The sequence below is a fragment of the Ascaphus truei genome, unplaced genomic scaffold (genome assembly GCF_040206685.1).
Source record: "Ascaphus truei isolate aAscTru1 unplaced genomic scaffold, aAscTru1.hap1 HAP1_SCAFFOLD_315, whole genome shotgun sequence".
Classification (NCBI taxonomy): Eukaryota; Metazoa; Chordata; class Amphibia; order Anura; family Ascaphidae; genus Ascaphus; species Ascaphus truei.
This window is the reverse complement of record NW_027456125.1, coordinates 379,173-399,456: the sequence shown is the minus strand read 5'-3', so window position 1 is coordinate 399,456 and position 20,284 is coordinate 379,173. Positions and strand designations below refer to the sequence as shown.

The 20,284-nt window shown below is 49.8% G+C and overlaps 1 protein-coding gene across 5 annotated transcripts in view; it reads right to left on the bottom strand.

Annotated features, from left to right (window-relative positions):
• LOC142483289 (glycine N-acyltransferase-like) overlaps window positions 1-17,820 on the bottom strand; it is a 37,916-nt gene extending 20,096 nt beyond the window's left edge. The window contains exons 1-5 of one of the 5 annotated variants that reach the window (XM_075583379.1): window positions 16,596-17,820; window positions 16,447-16,502; window positions 11,693-11,771; window positions 11,511-11,618; window positions 10,373-10,511 (exon numbers count right to left, since the gene is read on the bottom strand). In XM_075583379.1, the coding sequence (XP_075439494.1) occupies window positions 10,373-10,511; window positions 11,511-11,618; window positions 11,693-11,770 (325 nt within the window). In that variant the 5' untranslated portion in view covers window position 11,771; window positions 16,447-16,502; window positions 16,596-17,820. The other 4 variants (XM_075583380.1, XM_075583377.1, XM_075583382.1 and 1 more) reach the window with 4 other exon arrangements.
• Between the last annotated feature and the right edge of the window lie 2,464 nt (window positions 17,821-20,284).

Sequence of the window (20,284 nt, the reverse complement as noted above, 5' to 3'; positions counted from 1 at the left end):
ACCCCCCTTCTAGCCGTAGCCGCCCGGGAAGGAGAAGGTCCCCTAGCCCAGGTTATAATACCCATAGAAGGTCACCTCACCCCCTTCCTGGTAGACACAGGTGCAGCCAGGAGCGTAATTAGAGCTGCAGACATACCCGACCCTTCCTATTTGTCTGATATTGATGTTTTATGTGTGGGGGTAGATGGCACACCACGCTCTAGCCCATTAACACGACCCCTACAGATAGGTCCCTACCCTGAACTATTTGCACGATTTGTAGCTTCCTCTACCTGCCCGCTTAATCTGTTTGGCGCTGATGTTTTATCCAGGTTACAGGCCTCCATAATATTCTCCGAGGACGGCACCATTGATGTAACCTCCCCGCTCTGGGAGTCAGATGTCTCTGCCCTTTGTTCCCTTCCAATACTTTTGGCATTAGCGGACAAACCCTCAGCCGCCAGTATACCGCCCGCTGTCATGGATAGGATCCCGTCCAAATTATGGTCCACAGGCCCTGAGGATATCGGGCACCTAACGGTACCGCCCATTGTTGTACAGCTCAAACAAGGGGCTCCGCTTCCCCGTATACCGCAATACCCACTAAAGATAGCACAAGCTGATGCTATCACGAAACATGTTAAGGCTCACCTTGCAAATGGCGCATTAATACCTTGCACCTCACCCTGCAATACCCCTCTTTTCCCTGTGAAGAAACGCACCGCGAAGGGTGAACCTGATAAGTATAGAATGGTTCAAGATCTTCGAGCAGTAAATGATGCAACTGTTTTAGACACTCCCATTGTCCCCAACCCACACACACTCCTTGCAGGGGTTCTGCCCACAGCGCGATACTTTACAGTGGTGGATTTGGCGAATGCATTTTTCAGTGTTCCGTTGCACCCTTCATGTATGTATCTTTTTGCATTTACTCATGAGGGCCAACAGTATACATGGACCGTAATGCCACAAGGGGCACAGAACTCTCCCAGCCAGTTTGCCAAGGCAATGGCCACCGTTTTAGACACGTGGCAGAAAGAGAACGTTTCTTTAACCCTGTTACAATATGTTGATGATTTACTTCTATGTGCAGATGATCACATGTCTGCCGAACAAGCCTCCGAAAGTCTACTATGTTATCTGGCGGATCAGGGATGCAAGGCGACACTCCTCAAACTCCAGTGGTGCTCCACCTCTGTTGTATTCCTCGGTCATTGTCTCTCACACGGAACAAGACATCTCACTCGCGATCGAGTCACAGCCATACTGGACATACCTTTGCCACAAGGCCAGAAACCGCTACACGCGTTCCTTGGACTTATTTCGTACTGTCGCTCCTGGGTTCCAGAAGCCTCGCTGTTGGTGCAACCATTGTATGATGTCTTAACAACAAATCCCTTCCAGATGATCCCAGAGGCTTCCAAGAATTTCACTGTTCTCAAACAGGTAATATCCTCGGCCCCTGCCTTGGGCCTCCCAGACTATGATTTACCTTTCAAGCTTTTAGTATCAGAACGAAATGGACATGCAACTGGAGTGTTAACCCAGCCACACGCTGGCCGATGTCGACCTATTGGTTATTACTCCAGCCGTCACGACGCTGTGGCTCGTGGTGGACCGTCCTGTCTTCATGCTGTCTTTGCTGCTCAAGCACTGCTGGATAAAACTTCGGACATCTTTCTAGGGCATGACCTCATTCTTCGGGCACCACATGACATTGCTGCTATTCTCAATCAGACACAGCCAAAACATCTGTCCGCTGCCAGACACCTCAGGTTGCAATGCTCGCTTCTCATTCCAGACAATGTCACACTTCTCCGGTGCCAAGTGCTTAACCCCTCCACTCTTCTTCCACTTCCCGAGGGAGGAGATGTGTAGGGACACGAACAAGAACAAAGCACAGCTGGAGCCGACCCACCCCATGATTGCTTCGAACTCATGAAGCTAGAAACAGCTCATCTGCCCACGGTGAGTGAATCGCCGATACAGAACCCAGATCTAATCCTGTTTGTGGATGGTTCTTGATATGCTGATCAACAAGGCACCTACCATACGGGTTATGCTGTCACCACAGACACTGTGGTCCTACTGGCAAGCACACTACCGTCAATAGCATCTGCACAAGAAGCCGAACTACAAGCTCTCACTGCAGCGTGTAAACTGGCAGAAGGACAAACGGCGAATATCTACACTGACTCTAGATATGCCTTTGGTGTAGCACACGATTTTGGCGTCATTTGGCAAACCAGGGGATTTCTGACAGCAGCAGGAACACCAGTGAAACACAGCTTAGCCATACAAGCTCTGATGGACGCCCTACTCCTTCCAAGCCATGTGGCCATCCTAAAGGTAAAAGCCCATGGGAAACTGAACACAGAAGAAGCCAGAGGAAACCATCTGGCGGATGCTGCGGCAAAACAAGCTGCCAGCGGGATACGAGAAGTGGAAGATCGAGTGGACACGACAAGGATGGTTCCATTAATGCAGAACCTCCCAGTGAATCGAGAATATCTGAAGAAGTTGCAAGAATCTGCAACAAAGGAAGAAAAGGAAAGCTGGAAGAAAAGAGGTGCATCACCCCAAGAAGGAAATTACGAGTACAAAAAGAAACTTTGTCTGCCACGGGCACTGTATCCTGCTGTGGTACAATGGGCACATGGAGCAGCACATCTCTCGAAGACTCTTATGAATGCACTGATCGACAAATACTATGTGGCGCCTGGAATTACCCCAATGACTAGTAATTTCTGCAAATCATGTACAATTTGTGCAAAGTGTAACCCAGGACGTGTGGAAAAACCACCGCAGAAACACCTTGCAAGGCCCTTATACCCTTTCCAGCGTATCCAGATTGACCATATTCAGATGCCAAAGTTGGGCCGTTTTGAATATGCGTTAGTAATTGTAGATATGTTTTCAGGATGGCCAGAAGCCTATCCTGTCACCAATCTCACTGCGAAAACAACAGCAAAAAAACTCCTGACAGAGGTGGTTTGTAGATATGGGGTACCTGAAGTAATAGAAAGCGACCAAGGCCCCGCTTTCACTGCTACGCTAGCTAAAGAAATTTGGTCCGCGCTAGGGACCACCCTTGCTTTCCACACCCCATACCATCCCCAGAGTAGCGGAAAGGTAGAAAGAATGAATGGCACACTGAAAACAAGAATGTTGAAAATGGCCCAGGAAACAAATATGCCCTGGCCAGATAGTCTACCCATTGCTTTGTTTAGTGTTCGATACACCCCACGAGGGGAACATGCTCTATCCCCATTTGAGATGCTGTTTGGTACTGCCCCCAAACTTGGTTGTTACTACCCACAGCAGTTACAAATACAGTCTGATGTTGTGACCAAATATGTAACTGCCCTAGCGCAAGAACTAACCAATATACATGGTCGGGTGTTTTCTTCCCTTCCAGATCCAGATCTAGATACCGGGACTCATAGACTCGTGCCCGGAGACTGGGTACTCGTGAAGAAATTTGTAAGGAAACACTCGCTAGAGCCCAGATATGATGGTCCTTTCCAAGTTCTGTTGACCACAGCCACATCAGTCAAACTAGCTGGCAAGAACACCTGGATACACACCTCTCATTGCAAGAAGGTTCCAGCTCCCAACGAGGACACCTCAGAAGGAAAATGATTCTATATATCTTTTGCTTGTTGGGTTTGGGGGGGGCACAAAAGGTTGCTATCACCCGACATGAAGGGGCAGTCACGTTTTGGTATAATTCATCCAATACTCATGTAGCTACCTTCTCCTTTGATTATTGTAATATAGTTAGCTGCCCCTCGACACATTGGCAATGTAATCTATACGGCAATTCCCGTTCCAGGTCCACCTATGTATGTGTAACGGATTCCTAATGGGGACAGGAATGTGATTACTGGGGAGCAGTAGGATGGAACACGGGAACAGATTGGGGATACCGACCACAAAATGGCCCAGCAAGGAAAGACAGGAATGGCAAGTCTCTAATTAGTCGGATGACCTTGCTAAAAACCGGTACATGTCTAGTCAGTGGTAAGACGGGTAAAATAATGAAACTCACACTAACTATAGAAAACCCTAGCCCCGGGGACGCTGGTGTATATGTTCTAGGGACTTGGGTGAAAGGAGATACAAGGGGGGCCTACGGGAAGTTCAAAATACAATATATGTATAATTCCAAAGATTGGCAGATGTCAACCCGAAAAAAACCCAAGCCAGAGAAAAAAACCCTTAAACCACATTTCCATACATTGGAAAACATAGTGGCAATAACTAACCCCACATTTGAGGATACTATGGCCACGGAAACTGGATTCTCTGACACCAATTTGTGGCTTGAATGGATGCGATGTAGTGCAAACAGTCATAATAGATCCAATTGTTATGTCTGTGGTAGTGCTAGACCCCATTTGGGCACAGTGCCCCTCAATATCCCAGAGGACAGTGAAAACTGTTTCCTCAGTTTATTCACCAACACCTCCACTGACCACACCTCGTGTGAAGTCTGGAAAAAAGAATACCCTATAATCACAGAGGCACCCCGACCTGAGGAAAAGATTACAATATACCAGGGGAACTACACCTGTTATGCTAACCACGACCATAGAGGTAGATTTTTGGGTAATTTCACCTTTGGATATTGTTCTAAATATAGTAATCTCTCCGGAACACTGGTCCAGAACCAGCTCCAATCATTAGGCAATTGGATATGTGGGGATCTAAAGATTCGGACTAGATTAGAAGGGAACTGGACTGGAGAGTGTGCCCTAGCAAAAGTCCTGATAACCTTACATATTCTCACAGACCATTCCCCAGATAATAACGTCCCTACAACACACCACCGCACCAAACGCTCCACCCTCCCCGGTAGTTTTGACCCTCATGTTTATATCGATGCTATAGGGGTCCCAAGGGGGGTGCCCGACCAGTTTAAAGCCAGGGACCAGGTTAAAGCGGGATTTGAATCTCTGATTTCCATAGTTACCATTAATAAAAACATTGATTGGATTAATTATGTGCATTACAACCAACAACGGTTTGTTAATTACACCAGAGATGCATTACAAGGTATTGCGGACCAATTAGCTCCAACATCTTATATGACCTTCCAGAATAGAATGGCTTTAGATATGATTCTAGCCGAGAAGGGAGGTGTTTGCAAGATGATCGAGAGTACGGGAACCTGTTGTACCTACATTCCCGATAACACGGGCCCCAATGGTAAAGTCACATTAGCCATTAAGAAATTAGAAGAACTGTCAATTGAACTCAAGAAGAATTCCGGGATTACTGACCCATGGGACCAGTATTTTGGTTGGCTAACAGGATGAAAAAAGATTCTTGCCCAAATAGGCATCGCAATAGTTATTATTTTTTTCTTGCTTGTGATTATTGTCTGCTGTGTTCTCCCATGTTTTAAAAAGCTTATGATCAAAGCTGTTGACAATAGCACTCCTACCTTTTTTTCTGCAGTCAGATAATAATACTCCACTCTCGGAAGATGGTCCATTTACCCCGTTACGGTCCCTACCAGTTAAGTACAATAGTATAAACCCATAGGGACAGCATCTGACTTCCTTATGTGCAAAGTCTGTGGCAAGGGGGGTCATGGACAAGCCATGACTCGTCTAACGTACAGCACAAAAGAGTTCCCAGGCACATCTGGACAGATGAGTAAGTATACATCTAGGGACAGACTCAGAAATAGACATTTCAAGGGGGGACTGTGATGGATTCAATAAAATGCCTATTTCTTCATCTGTAATGTGTACCTTGCTATGCCTATGATCCTTACTCAAAATGGCTACCGCAGCTCCCCATCCCATCAAGTATGGAAGATGGTGCCCAAACCCAAAAGCTGATGTGTCCACTAAACTACAATAACAAGACCATAAACTACAATAACAAGACCATACAAGGACATGACCTAACAAGAACCAATGAGACACTGACCTGTGCATTTGCACACAACCCTTAGACCTTAGATAAGACAGCTCTTTTTTTGCATACAATCTCTCCCCTGAGTCCCTATATAAGAAAATGCGGGCTGTAACAATAAAGGAAGCATTATCATTCTGAACTTTGGAGTCAGTGTGATTTTTCTCGTGCATGCACTACCTACATAGGAAACAATTTGGACGGGGACAGATACTCTGCAGACGTTTGGTCGGATCCAACTCAACGTCCCTGAGCTCAGGCGGGCCCGATAAGGTCAAAACCCGATATATGATGGAAAATACATTTTCACAATAGATTGCGACCCAGGAGCTGACACTTCAGCCCTTGCCACACAGTTTTTAGGTGCCGCCAGCCGGGCTTTACGTCTATTAATGAAGGCCGGCTATGCCCTACCATCACAGACGCCATTTTTAAATGCCTGCAGCCACTGGACGGCTCACTTCCGAGATGTTCCTGCGTCAAGGTGCGTGGCGGGAGCGCCAGCCTGCTCACTGTAACACGGGGGCGGCCAAAAGTCCCATTCCACTGTTATACCCCGTATTATACACCCCAAATCCCTGCTACCCCCTCACTGCTCTATTATACCCCGTCCTATACACCCAAACACCATGCTACCCCCTCACTGCCCTGTTATACACCGTCCTATACACCCCAACACCCTGCTGCCCCCTCACTGCCCTGTTATACCCGTCCTATCCACCCCAACACCCTGCTGCCCCCTCACTGCCCTGTTATACCCCGTCCTATATACCCCAACACCCTGCTGCCCCCTCACTGCCCTGTTATACCCATCCTATCCACCTAAACACCCTGCTGCCCCCTCACTGCCCTGTTATACCCCGTCATATACACCCCAACACCCTGCTGCCCCCTCACTGTCCTGTTATACCCCGTCCTATACACCCCAACACTCTGCTTCCCCCTCACTGCCCTGTTATACCCCGTCCTATACACCCCAACATCCTGCTGCCCCCTCACTGCCCTGTTATTCCCGTCCTATACACCCCAACACCCTGCTGCCCCCTCACTGCCCTGTTATACCCCGTCTTATATACCCCAACACCCTGCTGCCCCCCTCACTGCCCTGTTATACCCGTCCTATCCACCTCAACACTCTGCTGCCCCCTCACTGCCCTGTTATACCCGTCCTATACACCCCAACACCCTGCTGCCACCTCACTGTCCTGTTATACCCGTCCTATACACCCCAACACCCTGCTGCCCCATCACTGTCCTGTTATACCCCGTCCTATACACCCCAACATCCTGCTGCTCCCTCACTGCCCTGTTATACCCCATCCTATACACCCCAACATCCTGCTGCCCCCTCACTGTCCTGTTATACCCCATCCTATACACCCCATCATCCTGCTGTCCCCTCACTGTTCTGTTATACCCCGTCCTATACACCCCAACACCCTGCTCCCCCATCACTGCCCTGTTATACCCCGTCCTATACACCCCAACACCCTGCTGCCCCCTCAATGCCCTGTTAAACCCCGTCCTATACACCCCAACACCCTGCTGTCCCCTCACTGCCCTGTTATACCCCCTCCTATACACCCCAACACCCTGCTCCCCCATCACTGCCCTGTTATACCCCGTCCTATACACCCCAACATCGTGCTGCCCCCTCACTGCCCTGTTATACCCCGTCCTATACACCCCAACACCCTGCTGCCCCCTCACTGCCCTGTTATACCCCCTCCTATACACCCCAACATCCTGCTGTCCCCTCACTGCCCTGTTATACCCCGTCCTATACACCCCAACATCCTGCTGCCCCCTCACTGCCCTGTTATACCCCGTCCTATCCACCCCAACACCCTGCTGCCCCCTCACTGCTCTGTTATACCCCGTCCTATACACCCCAACATCCTGCTGCCCCCTCACTGCCCTGTTATACCCCGTCCTATATACCCCAACATCCTGCTGCCCCCTCACTGCCCTGTTACACACTGTCCTATACACCCCAACACCCTGCTGCCTCCCCCTCACCTCTTACCTGCATGAGTTAAGCCCCTTCCCTCCATTCGACCTCTTATCTGAATGAGTAAAGCCCCCCTCCCCCCGTTCGACCTCTTATCTGAATAAGTAAACCCACCCTCCCCCCAGGGCAACCTCTTACCTGGATGAGGGGGGGCACGGAGACAGGCAGGGGGGGGGGTGTAGAGAAGCTTGGGGAGCCACAGAGAAAAGCTGGGGGGGCCACTGTGTGAAGCTGGGGGGTGTAGAGAATCTGGGGGGGCCACGGTGTGAAGCTGGGGTGGTGTAGAGAAGCCAGGGGGGCCAATGCGAGAGGGGGGTGTAGAGAAGCTGGGAGGGGCACGGAGAGAAGCTGGAGGGGTGTAGAGAAGCTTGATGGGGGAGTGTGGAAAGAAGATGGATGGGTGTAGAAAAGCTTTGAGGGCGCATAAAGAAAATCTGGGGGTGGGTGGTGGCGAGGCTAGTGGGGGGTCCATGGAGAGAAGTAGGAGGGAGTGAAGAGGGCAGTGGAGGGCATGGAGAGAAGTAGGAGGGAGTGTAGAGGGCAGTGGGGGGGGGGGCATGGAGAGAAGTAGGAGGGAGTGGAGAGGGCAGTGGGGGGGCATGGAGAGAAGTAGGAGGGAGTGTAGAGGGCAGTGGGAGGGGGGGGCATGGAGAGAACTAGGAGGGAGTGGAGAGGGCAGTGTGGGGTGGGGGTGGGGGCATGGAGAGAAGTAGGAGGGAGTGGAGAGGGCAGTGGGGGGGCATGGAGAGGAGTAGGAGGGAGTGGAGAGGGCAGTGGGGGGGGCATGGAGAGAAGTAGGAGGGATAGGAGAGGGCAGTGGGGGGCATGGAGAGAAGTAGGAGGGAGTGTAGGGGGCAGTGGGGGGAGGGGCATGGAGAGAAGTAGGAGGGAGTGGAGAGGGCAGTGGGGGGGGGGCATGGAGAGAAGTAGGAGGGAGTGGAGAGGGCAGTGGGGGGGGCATGGAGAGAAGTAGGAGGGAGTGGAGAGGGCAGTGGGGGGGGGCATGGAGAGAAGTAGGAGGTAGTGGAGAGGGCAGTGGTGGGGGCATGGAGAGAAGTAGGAGGGAGTGGAGAGGGCAGTGGGGGGCATGGAGAGAAGTAGGAGGGAGTGGAGAGGGCAGTGGGGGGCATGGAGAGAAGTAGGAGGGAGTGGAGAGGGCAGTGGGGGGGGAATGGAGAGAAGTAGGAGGGAGTGGAGAGGGCAGTGGGGGGCATGGAGAGAAGTAAGAGGGAGTGGAGAGGGCAGTGGGGGGGGGCATGGAGAGAAGTAGGAGGGAGTGGAGAGGGCAGTGGGGGGGGGGGCATGGAGAGAAGTAGGAGGGAGTGGAGAGGGCAGTGGTGGGGGCATGGAGAGAAGTAGGAGGGAGTGGAGAGGGCAGTGGGGGGGGGGCATGGAGAGAAGTAGGAGGGAATGGAGAGGGCAGTGGGGGGGGGGCATGGAGAGAAGTAGGAGGGAGTGGAGAGGGCAGTGGGGGGCATGGAGAGAAGTAGGAGGGGGTGGAGAGGGCAGTGGTGGGCATGGAGAGAAGTAGGAGGGAGTGGAGAGGGCAGTGGGGGGGGGGGCATGGAGAGAACTAGGAGGGAGTGGAGAGGGCAGTGAGGGGGGGCATGGAGAGAAGTAGGAGGGAGAGGACAGGGCAGTGGTGGGGGGGCATGGAGAGAAGTAGGAGGGAATGGAGAGGGCAGTGGGGGGGGGGCCATGGAGAGAAGTAGGAGGGAGTGGAGAGGGCAGTGGGGGGCATGGAGAGAAGTAGGAGGGGGTGGAGAGGGCAGTGGGAGGGGGGGCATGGAGAGAAGTAGGAGGGAGTGTAGAGGGCAGTGGGGGGGGGCATGGAGAGAAGTAGGTGGCAGTAGGGGGGCATGGAGAGAAGTAGGGGGAGTGTAGGGGGCAGTGGGGGGGCATGGAGAGAAGTAGGAGGGAGTGGGGGGCCATGGAGAGGAGTAGGAGGGAGTGTAGAGGGCAGTGGGGGGGGGGTCATGGAGAGAAGTAGGAGGGAGTGTAGAGGGCAGTGGGGGTCAGTGGGGGGGGGCATGGGGAGAAGTAGGGGGCAGTAGGGGTAGTGGGGGGCATGGAGAGTAGGGGGCAGTAGGGGTAGGGGGCAGTAGGGGCAGTGGGGGGCATGGAGAGAAGTATGGGGCAGTAGGGGTAGGGGACAGTAGGGGGCAGTAGGGGTAGGGGGCAGTAGGGGCAGTGGGGGGGCATGGAGAGAAGTATGGGGCAATAGGGGGAGGGGGCTGTAGGGGGCAGTAGAGGTAGGGGCTATTCACACTGGAGTGAAAATAAAATAACGAAATGAAAACAAACCCTCCAGGGAATTGTCCGGGGCCATTAGAAACATTTCTCCCTGTTAGTCGTCGGGCACCTGACGCATTTCACATTGCTTCTATGGGGCGAGTTTACAAACTCATAGGCGGCAGTTACCAGCTCCTCTCCCCCTCATCTCTTCCCCCTCACCCTGTATCTGTAACTTCTGGGTCCAGTCTACAGTTTGGGGGTCTTGCAAGATCTGGCTCAGGCTGCGGGGGTCCCTGCTGAACAGGAAGTACGTGTTGGTGTAGTGGTCCAAGGGGTCGATCCTTTCCTGGGAAGAGAGCTATAAGCGATGAGCAGCGTACAAGACAGACAAATAAAGGATGGGAGGGAGAGAGGGGGGAGAGAGAGGTGGCAAGAGAGAGGGAGAGAGGAAGGTAGAGGGAGAGAGGAAGATAGAGGGAGAGAGAAGAGAGAGGGAGATAGAAGAGAGAGGGAGAGAGAAGAGAGGGAGAGAAGGTAAGGAATGGAGAGAGAAGGGAGAGAGGGGAGGATGACTATGGATGGAAAGGGGAGGATGGGGAGGGAGGGAGAGAGGGGATGATGGGGAGGGAGGGAGAGAGAGAGATGGTAAGGAGAGAGAGAGAAAGGAGGGAGGAGAGAAGGAAGGATGGGGAGGGAGTGTGAGAAGGGAGAGAAGAGAGATAAGGGAGGGATAGAAGTGGGGGAGAAAGGATAGATAGGAGAGGGAGAGGGGAGAGAAGGGAGGGAGAGAAGAGGGGAGAGAAGGGAGGGAGAGATGTGTGGGAGGCGGAGGATGGAGAGGGAGAGAAGGGAGGGGAGATAAGGGGGGAAAGGAAAGAGAGGAGAGAGAAGAGAGGGAGAGTACAGAGGGAAGGGAGGGATAGAAGGGGGAAATGAGAGAGAGAGAAGGGAGGGAGAGCAGAGAGAGAAGGGAGGGAGAGCAGAGAGAGAAGGGAGGGAGAGGAGAGAGTAGGGAGGGAGAGGTGAGAGTAGGGAGGGAGAGGTGAGAGAAGGGAGGGAGCGGGGAGAGAAGAGAGGAAGAAGAGAGAAGAGAGGGAGAGGAGAGAGAAGGGAATGAGAGCAGAGAGAAAAGGAAGGAAGAGAGGGGAGGAAGGAAGGATGGGGAGAGAAGTAAGGATGGGGAGGGAGGGAACGATACGAGAGAGGGAGGAGAGATAAAAGGGAAGAGACAGAGGCATTACAAAGTGACATCCCAGAGCAATCTCAGAGACAGACATGAGAAAGAGACAGCGGGGGCTTCTGATCCCCACTTCTGAGAGATTCTTATTTGGGGTTATTCCAGGTCTGTTCCGCTCACCTCCTGCGGGGGGCGACATATGACGGAGGTGAAATCTGGCCACCGATCCACCACGACCTGCAGCTTGAAGGGGTTATCCCGGGTCACATAATGCAGAGCTCCATACACCTGCGGGTCAGGAGCGGGAGAGAGCTCAGCTGGGCCAGAGAGGTCAGAGGTCAGCGTCTCAGTCTGCGCCTTACCTTCAGGGACTCGGGGAAGTTGCGGGCAAGCGCCCTCTGCAGGGTGGCGAGCTTTGTGCTGCATGTTAGAAGAGGCATCCTAGGGGAGAAGAGGTGTGAAAATTACCCTCTAATACAGGGGAGTCCTCAAGGGCAACCAACAGGTCAGGTTTTCAGGATATCCCAGCTTCAGCACAAGTGGCTCAATCACAGGCTCAGTCAAAGACCTGTGTTGAAGCAGGGACGGATTGAGCCCCCTTTGCTGAAGCTGGTGTAAAGGGAGAGGGGGATTGGCCCGGTATTAAAGGGGTTGCACCCCATATGGCCACCCCCTGATCTCACCAGGGATGCAAGGGGTTAACTGGACTGCGATCCAGGAATGTGGTTTTTACCTTGCTGCAACATCCATGTGTGTATTTCCCTGTTATAATGTACTATCATCAGGTCAGTGTCTGCACCACACACACACTGGGATCCATCCGGGAGGAGAAGGGTTAATAGTTAGAAAGTGATTATAGCCCTTTGTTCCATGTTCCCGCCTTTTCAGGCTCCATTTTGCAGGGTCCCATAGGCCGCCATTGCAGCTCCATTCATTTCAATGGCGAATCCAGAGGTTTTGGACCTGTTTCCCTCAAAGACCAGCAGGTGGCGTCCGAGAGGAGGAGCGGCAGTTTCCCATTGTAAGTCAATGGGCCCATTGACTTCAATGGGGATTCCTCGACGCCGATCTCCAGGAACAGGTTGGCAGCCATCCAAACCGCAGAACCGCAGAAGTGGAAACAATGTCTGAAAAAGAGCTTTCATCACTATTAGGTCAAGTTCAACGACAAGTGGCGTGGGAATCCCAAGTTCTAGGGCACACAGAAATAAAATTATTTTTGCCCCTAGCTCTTAGGCCCCCCCACACTTGATCACCACCGGGTCCAAGAATCCAGGACCCCAAGAAAGGGTCGCGCTAGCCAAGCGGGTCGCGCCATAGACTTCAATGGCGACGGGAAGAGCAGCGCGAGAAAACGGCTAAGTCCGAAACTCTGAAATGTATAAGCCCATATCTTTGGTTCTGGGAGGACCAGAGGGCTGGTATTTGGGGTGCATGCAGTCACGGTTCCGGCATGACTGCATGTCCATTTCCAACTCTCTCCGACCAACCAGACGAAGTGTGGGCAACTGTAAAGATCAGTGATTTTTCCCATAGACGTCAATGGCGGCGGTTCCCCATTGAAAGGCTATGACGGAGAAGTCCCATAAACGCCAATGGCGGAGTTGCCCCATTGAAAGCCTATGGCGGCGGAGCCCGTTGATTTCAATGGGGAATGAGTGAAAAACAGAGATTTATTTTAAAGCGGAGAATCCTGTGTTAAAGAAATAAAAGTTTTAACTTGCATTTGTGTAACTCCGGTCTGGAAGGTCGCAGTGGGCTGAAACTTGGCGACAATGGAGAGTCACTTCCGGCATGAAGGACTGGCCCGTTCCGACCCGCTGGGCCCAACAGAACTGATTATTTTAATATGTCTTTATATTAAAAACTGTACTGTATTTCAAAGCGGGGATAAAAGCCTGCGAAGATGTCTGCAATCTGTGGAATGCAAATGATCAGAGGGGTGACCTATTGTGTACAAAGAGCCCCCCTGATCAAAGGCTTAGCTTCCCTAGCTGTATACATTAGGGCGGAGAAGTACCAGGCTTGAGTGGTTTGTAGGTGCTATAACTCACACCTACAAACTAAGAGTATCCTGACCAGATACCCCATCTGGTAGACTGGCCAGCGCCCCTGACTTGGGTGTGGGGCTACAGAAATGGGACACCCAGGGCCCCAGTACGCATGTGCCATCTAGCTGGGGGGCATGGGTTATTAATGTAATGTTCCCACATTAGAGATTGGGTGCAGGTAATTGTTCACCAATAGCCTGCACTCAATAGTAAGGATAGGGCTGAAAAGATATATAAACTGATGTCAGCCCTATATTCATTGTCTTCTTTATACCAACTGATTGATGCCTGATTGCTGTGGAATTGCTAATCAAGACTCCTGATTACTTCTGCATTCCCCTCCCTAAGTAAGTGTATTTCTTGTTTGTTATTTGTATCATCTGCTGTGTTCACCTATCTAAGGAAGAAATTCTTTTATTATATCTCAGTCGTGTTCAGTTCAACCCAGTTATTTTTGTGTATATTATATCCTGTCATAAGTTACCGTGACACTGGGACCTCCTGAAAACCTGACTAGTTGGAGGCCCTTGAGGACAGGAGTTGCCCGTGAGAGCTCTAATACCTTAACTGACCAAATACCCCACTGACCCTTCCCCCGCACATCTCCCACCTAACGCAATCAGAAGGACCTTGAAGCAGTCACTCCAGCCCCCCAGAGAGACCCCTTAAACTAAGTCTTAAATCCCCCCCCTCACACACAATTTACTGCTCCCCCCCTCACACACCATGTACTGCCCCCCCTTCACACACCATCTACTGCCCCCCCTCACACACCATGTACTGCCCCTCCTCACACACCATATACTGCCCCCACTCACACACCATATACTGCCCCCCCCTCACACACCATGTACTGCTCCCCCCCCTCACACACAATGTACTGCTCCCCCCCTCCCACACCATGTACTTCCTCCCCCTCACACACCATGTACTGCCTCCCCCCTCACACACCATGTACTGCCCCCCCCCCTTACACACCATGTACTGCCCCCCCTCACACACCATGTACTGCCCCCCCTTCACCTGGCTGCAGTCTCCTCTTTCCAAGAGAAAGCCGCCCCCCGCCCCCTTCCCTGAAGGCCGGGGAGGAATACCCTGCAGCGTGCGATTGCTCGCGTGTAATGAAGACCGTTATTGGTGAGTAAGGTCCCCAGAGAGCCGTGTGTTAATAAGTAACGCCGTTAACTATTCCAGAGCATTGCACCATTCTTGTTGATGAGAAACTTGGGGTGTATAGCGAGTCGCCCCAGGTCACTGTCCTCCCTCTTTAGCAGGTGATATTGAAATTAACCCAGGCTCTCCCTTTTCAACTCTGTCCCATACAACTGAGAATACGCCCTTAAAATTCCAAAAAGTCTATCTGTCGCCCGTATAAATATCCGGAGCCTGCTGCCCAAACTGGATGGACTAAGAGGATGGTGCCTTATGCAGAAACCCAAAGCCATCGATCTCACAGAAACATGGCTAACCCCTAAAACCCCTGATGCTAATATTGCCATTCAGGGATACTCCATTTTTAGGAGAGATAGGTCAAAGAGAGGAGGAGGGGTGTTATTTTATATTGCAGACACCTTACAATTTACACTGTTAAATTGCCCCCAAGCCCACCCTCTTTTGAAATCCTAGTTGGCAGAATCTGCCTCCCCTTTTCTAAGCCCGTCCTGATTGCTGGCATCTACCGCCCCCCTAAAGCCCCTCTACAATCCCTGACTGATATCACCCAGTTTCTTGGCTCCATTTCCTCTCTGAATGAGAAGAGTGAGCTGCTAGTTCTTGGGAATTTCAAATACAATTGGCTCAACCCAAAAAAACACAAAATCCAGATACAACTCAAGTCACTTAACCTATCGCAACTCATTTCCCAACCCACACGGACAAACCTGAAATTGCACAACCATTCCTTGCTAGACTGGATTCTTTCCTCCAATCCAATCCTCTGGTATCCTTCCTGACATTTTCAGTGACCATGCAATAGTGTACTGTGTAAGGAAAATTAAACCGCCCCAATCAAGCCCTAAAGTTCTCCTCACTAGAACATTTAGAAACTTTAACCCACAACAGTTTCTGGCTGACCTTACCAGCTGCCCTTGGTACAGATTCGTCCTAATTCCCGACCCCGATTCGGCACTCGACTATTTCCAATCCGAGTTCCTAAAACTCTGCGATACTCATGCTCCACTATGCAGAATAAGAGTACGGGGGGCCCACCTTCCATGGGTTACAACTTACCCTATAGCGCTCTACCATCTTAGGGATACCTTGTGGAAAAGCTACAAAGTAACTGGCACTACCAAGGATCTCAATCACTACAGATACCTGCGGAACATGTGCACAAGCAAACAAGGCACGCAAAAGCACAATATTACTCTGACAATCTCCTCCAGAATACATCAAACCCAGCTAACTTCTGGAAGGTTATCAACAATATATTCCAGCCTCCTAACCATCAACAGCCAAGGAATATCACTAAGGGGTATATTACTCTGACAAACCCCACGACATTGCAAATGCATTCAATGATTACTTTGTGGGGTGTGCCACTAACTTATTAGCGAAACGCAACCCAAACCACAAACCTGAATCTCATCCTGGGAGTACCCCTATAGTCCCACCCCCTCCAAACACTGCCCACCATTTTCAATTTGGCCCAGTATCCGAAGAGGAGATTACACAAGCGCTCCTCAAACCAAAACTAAGCAGCCAATGTGGACCTGATTTACTGCAATGTACGTTCCTCAGGCTGCGGTCCTACTGTCTGCACTGCACGCGTGTCTGCGAGGCAGGCGGCGCGTGCAGCTGAGTCCCCCGGTCTGCAGAGAGCTTGCAAAGAAGCACCAGGAGTCCACAACAGTCAATGAAAGGTTAATGGGAATAGCAAATGAAGACAGTAATCAAACCCTCTGGATCTGCTCCTTGTGCGCGTGTGGAGTGCTGAGGAGTGAGATAGCAGCCTCAGCTGTTATATGTAGTAGCTCTGGCCGCCGCTCCGCAGTGAAACGTTGGTGGGGCTCTCCATTGCCCTGTTTTTCAATGACCAATAAATAATCTTTTTATGGGATACACACCCTCCTTTCTACTTTTTTGATACCTACAGTAGTGCTCTTCCAGTTTTTCTCCTTCTCTATGAAAAATTATACAATGGAGATAAGGTCATCCACAACCCAAAAACGAAAGAGATGTTAAAAACATTTCTGAAAGAGGCAAAATGACCCACCTTGAGCAGGGGTGAGAGAGAAGCACTGCAGGCAGACTTCACTAAAGAAGAGTTATCAGAGGTAATCAAGATATTAAAACCAGCAAAAGCGCCAGGGCCAGATGGCTTCTCCAATTTATATTACAAAAAATACCTCAAATTACTAGCTCCTCACATGTTAAAATTATTTAACGAGATTCTAGCGGGGGCCTCCTTCCCAACACAAATGCTACAGCTTCAATTTCTTTGATCCATAAACCTGGAAAGGACCCGGCAGACTGCAAGAGCTACCGGCCCATTTCACTGATTAACGCAGATGTTAAAATTTACTCCAAACTCATAGCAAATAGGGTAGGTAGTGTTCTTCCCAGGTTAATCCACGCGGATCAGGTAGGGTTTATCGGAGGTAGGCAAGAGGCAGACAACACCAGGAGAATCATTGATTTAATTGATTTGGCTAAAAAGAAAAACATACACTCCATGGTGTTACGTCTGGATGCTGAGAAAGCCTTCGATAGAATAGACTGGCCCTACCTAAAAGAAACATTGGGAGAATTTGGTTTCGAAGGACGTCTGTTAAAAGCCATTCTTGCGCTATATGAAGGTCCGACAGCAAGGGTGCGACATCAGGGCTTCCTCTCAGATCAATTTAATATACGAAGCGGAACAAGACAGGGTTGCCCGTTGTCCCCACTGCTGTTTGCCCTCTGTATCGAGCCCCTAGCCACGCACATTAGACATAGCCCATACATAACAGGAATCTCAATTGATAACCAGGTGCACAAAGCAGCCTTGTATGCAGATGACGTCATTTTAACGTTGTCAAAACCTCTCACATCCCTGCCCAATGTTTTTGGGATTTTAAGTAAATTTAACCAAATTTCGGGGTTTAAAATCAATCAGACCAAATCGGAAGCCCTCAATATAAATTTACCCAAAGAAGTGGAAAAACTGATAGAAATTAACTTTAATTTTAAATGGAAAACCTCCGCTATGAAATACTTAGGGCTATACATCACAAGGGACTACAAAACATTATACAAAACCAATTTTCCCAGGCTGATTAAGACGTTGAGGGAGGATCTCAGGACATGGATGAAAGGTGGCATCTCATGGATTGGGAGGATACATAGCGTGAAAATGAATCTCCTCCCAAGGATGTTATATCTATTCCAGAGTCTACCTATACCTGTAGTAAATGCGGACATCCTCTCCCTACAGTCCCAAATTATGGCATTTATTTGGAATAAGAAAAACCCAAGAATTGCAAAGGGTATCTTGAAGAGGCCCACCATAAAAGGAGGACTAGCGGTACCTTGCTTGTTAGCGTAAAAGGGGACGATAGACAGCACTCTGATAGTGTTACATTTATGCAATTGCAGGGTGCACGGAACAAAAGGGGACCCTTATTCCCTGTATAGTACTAACAAATCTACGTAAGTACCAGCTCTCACTGTCTAATAGCTAAATGATGAAAACAGTTGTAATGCAGAATAAACATTTAATAATAAAACGAACCAGAAATAGATCAAATGTGTTTGCAGCAACCAGTATCACAAATGGGCATGTCACAAAGTGAGGGGGGGGGGGGGGAAGGAAAAGGGGAAAAAACATGAAACACAAGGAATATACACAAAACGGAGACTGGCAAGTATGCTAGGGGGGCGACTTTCGAGGGACTACCTCTTCATCTGGCCCATTCCCCCTGGTCCAAAAGTTCCCAGAGGTACTTCCCAAAGCCTCCCTTCCCCTATAACTGGTCAAATCAGACACCCCTGAAAATAGATAGCAAACATACAGTGTAGGCTAAATACAGCTAAACAGCTAATAGCAGGGCAGCAAGAATCCACTAAAGTCAATGCCAGTAGTTGAAGTACCACAAGAAACTGTGGGCAATGGTACAGTAAAGGCTGAACGCAGCCTGCAAGAAAGCAGCTTGCAAAGAAGCACCGGGAGTCCACAACAGTCAATGAAAGGTTAATGGGAATAGCAAATGAAGACAGTAATCAAACCCTCTGTGGCTGTGCTCCTTGTGCTCGTGTGGAGTGCTGAGGAGTGAGATAGCAGCCTCAGCTGTTATATGTAGTAGCTCTGGCCGCCGCTCCGCAGTGAGACGTTGGTGGGGCTCTCCATTGCCCTGTTTTTCAATGACCAATAAATAATCTTTTTATGGGATACACACCCTCCTTTCTACTTTTTTGAAACCTACAGTAGTGCTCTTCCAGTTTTTCTCCTTCTCTATGAAAAATTATACAATGGAGATAAGGTCATCCACAACCCAAAAACGAAAGAGATGTTAAAAACATTTCTGAAAGAGGCAAAATGACCCACCTTGAAAAGGGGTGAGAGAGAAGCACTGCAGGCAGACTTCACTAAAGAAGAGTTATCAGAGGTAATCAAGATATTAAAACCAGCCAAAGCTCCAGGGCCAGATGGCTTCTCCAATTTATATTACAAAAAATACCCCAAATTACTAGCTCCTCACATGTTAAAATTATTTAACGAGATTCTAGCGGGGGCCTCCTTCCCAACACAAATGCTACAGCTTCAATTTCTTTGATCCATAAACCTGGAAAGGACCCGGCAGACTGCAAGAGCTACCGGCCCATTTCACTGATTAACTCAGATGTTAAAATGTACTCCAAACTCATAGCAAACAGGGTAGGTAGTGTTCTTCCCACGTTAATCCACGCGGATCAGGTAGGGTTTATCGGAGGTAGGCAAGTAGCAGACAACACCAGGAGAATCATTGATATAATTGATTTGGCTAAAAAGAAAAACATACACTCCATGGTGTTAAGTCTGGATGCTGAGAAAGCCTTCGATAGAATAGACTGGCCCAACTTAAAAGAAATATTGGGAGAATTTGGTTTCGAAGGACGCCTGTTAAAAGCCATTCTTGCGCTATATGAAGGTCCGACAGCAAGGGCTTCCCCTCAGATCAATTTAATATACGAAGCGGAACAAGACAGGGTTGCCCGTTGTCCCCACTGCTGTTTGCCCTCTGTATCGAGCCCCTAGCCGCGCACATTAGACATAGCCCATACACTGGCGACACACTTTATTCGAGCTCGGCTAGTCCCACGAATTCGGGTATACCCGGGTGTATTGAGGTTTGTGACTGTTTTCTGCCCGAGTGCATTGAGGTATTTTTCAGGCAGGGATTAAAGCATTTTATTCCCGCTGGCTGCAATACTGCACAGTATATATATATATATACTGCATTATAATTCATGAATTTATGCCATCTGGTAGACACGCGAAGCATTGCAGCTTATTAAATCCTAATCATTATCATTTAACAGATCAGCCGCCCGTCAGCCAGGCATGAACCCAGGCTGGGAAGGCAAACACAACGGGGCTTGTCAGAGGTGAGGAGCGGCGCATTCCAGGTATCTGCCAGGTACACACTGGGTATTTGCTCGAATAAAGTGTGTCGGTGCAGTACATAACAGGAATCTCAATTGATAACCAGATGCACAAAGCAGCCTTGTATGCAGATGACGTCATTTTAACGTTGTCAAAACCTCTCACATCCCTGCCCAATGTTTTTGGAATTTTAAGTAAATTTAACCAAATTTCGGGGTTTAAAATCAATCAGACCAAATCGGAAGCCCTCAATATAAATTTACCCAAAGAAGTGGAAAAACTGATAGAAATAAACTTTAATTTTAAATGGAAAACCTCCGCTATCAAATATTTAGGGGTAT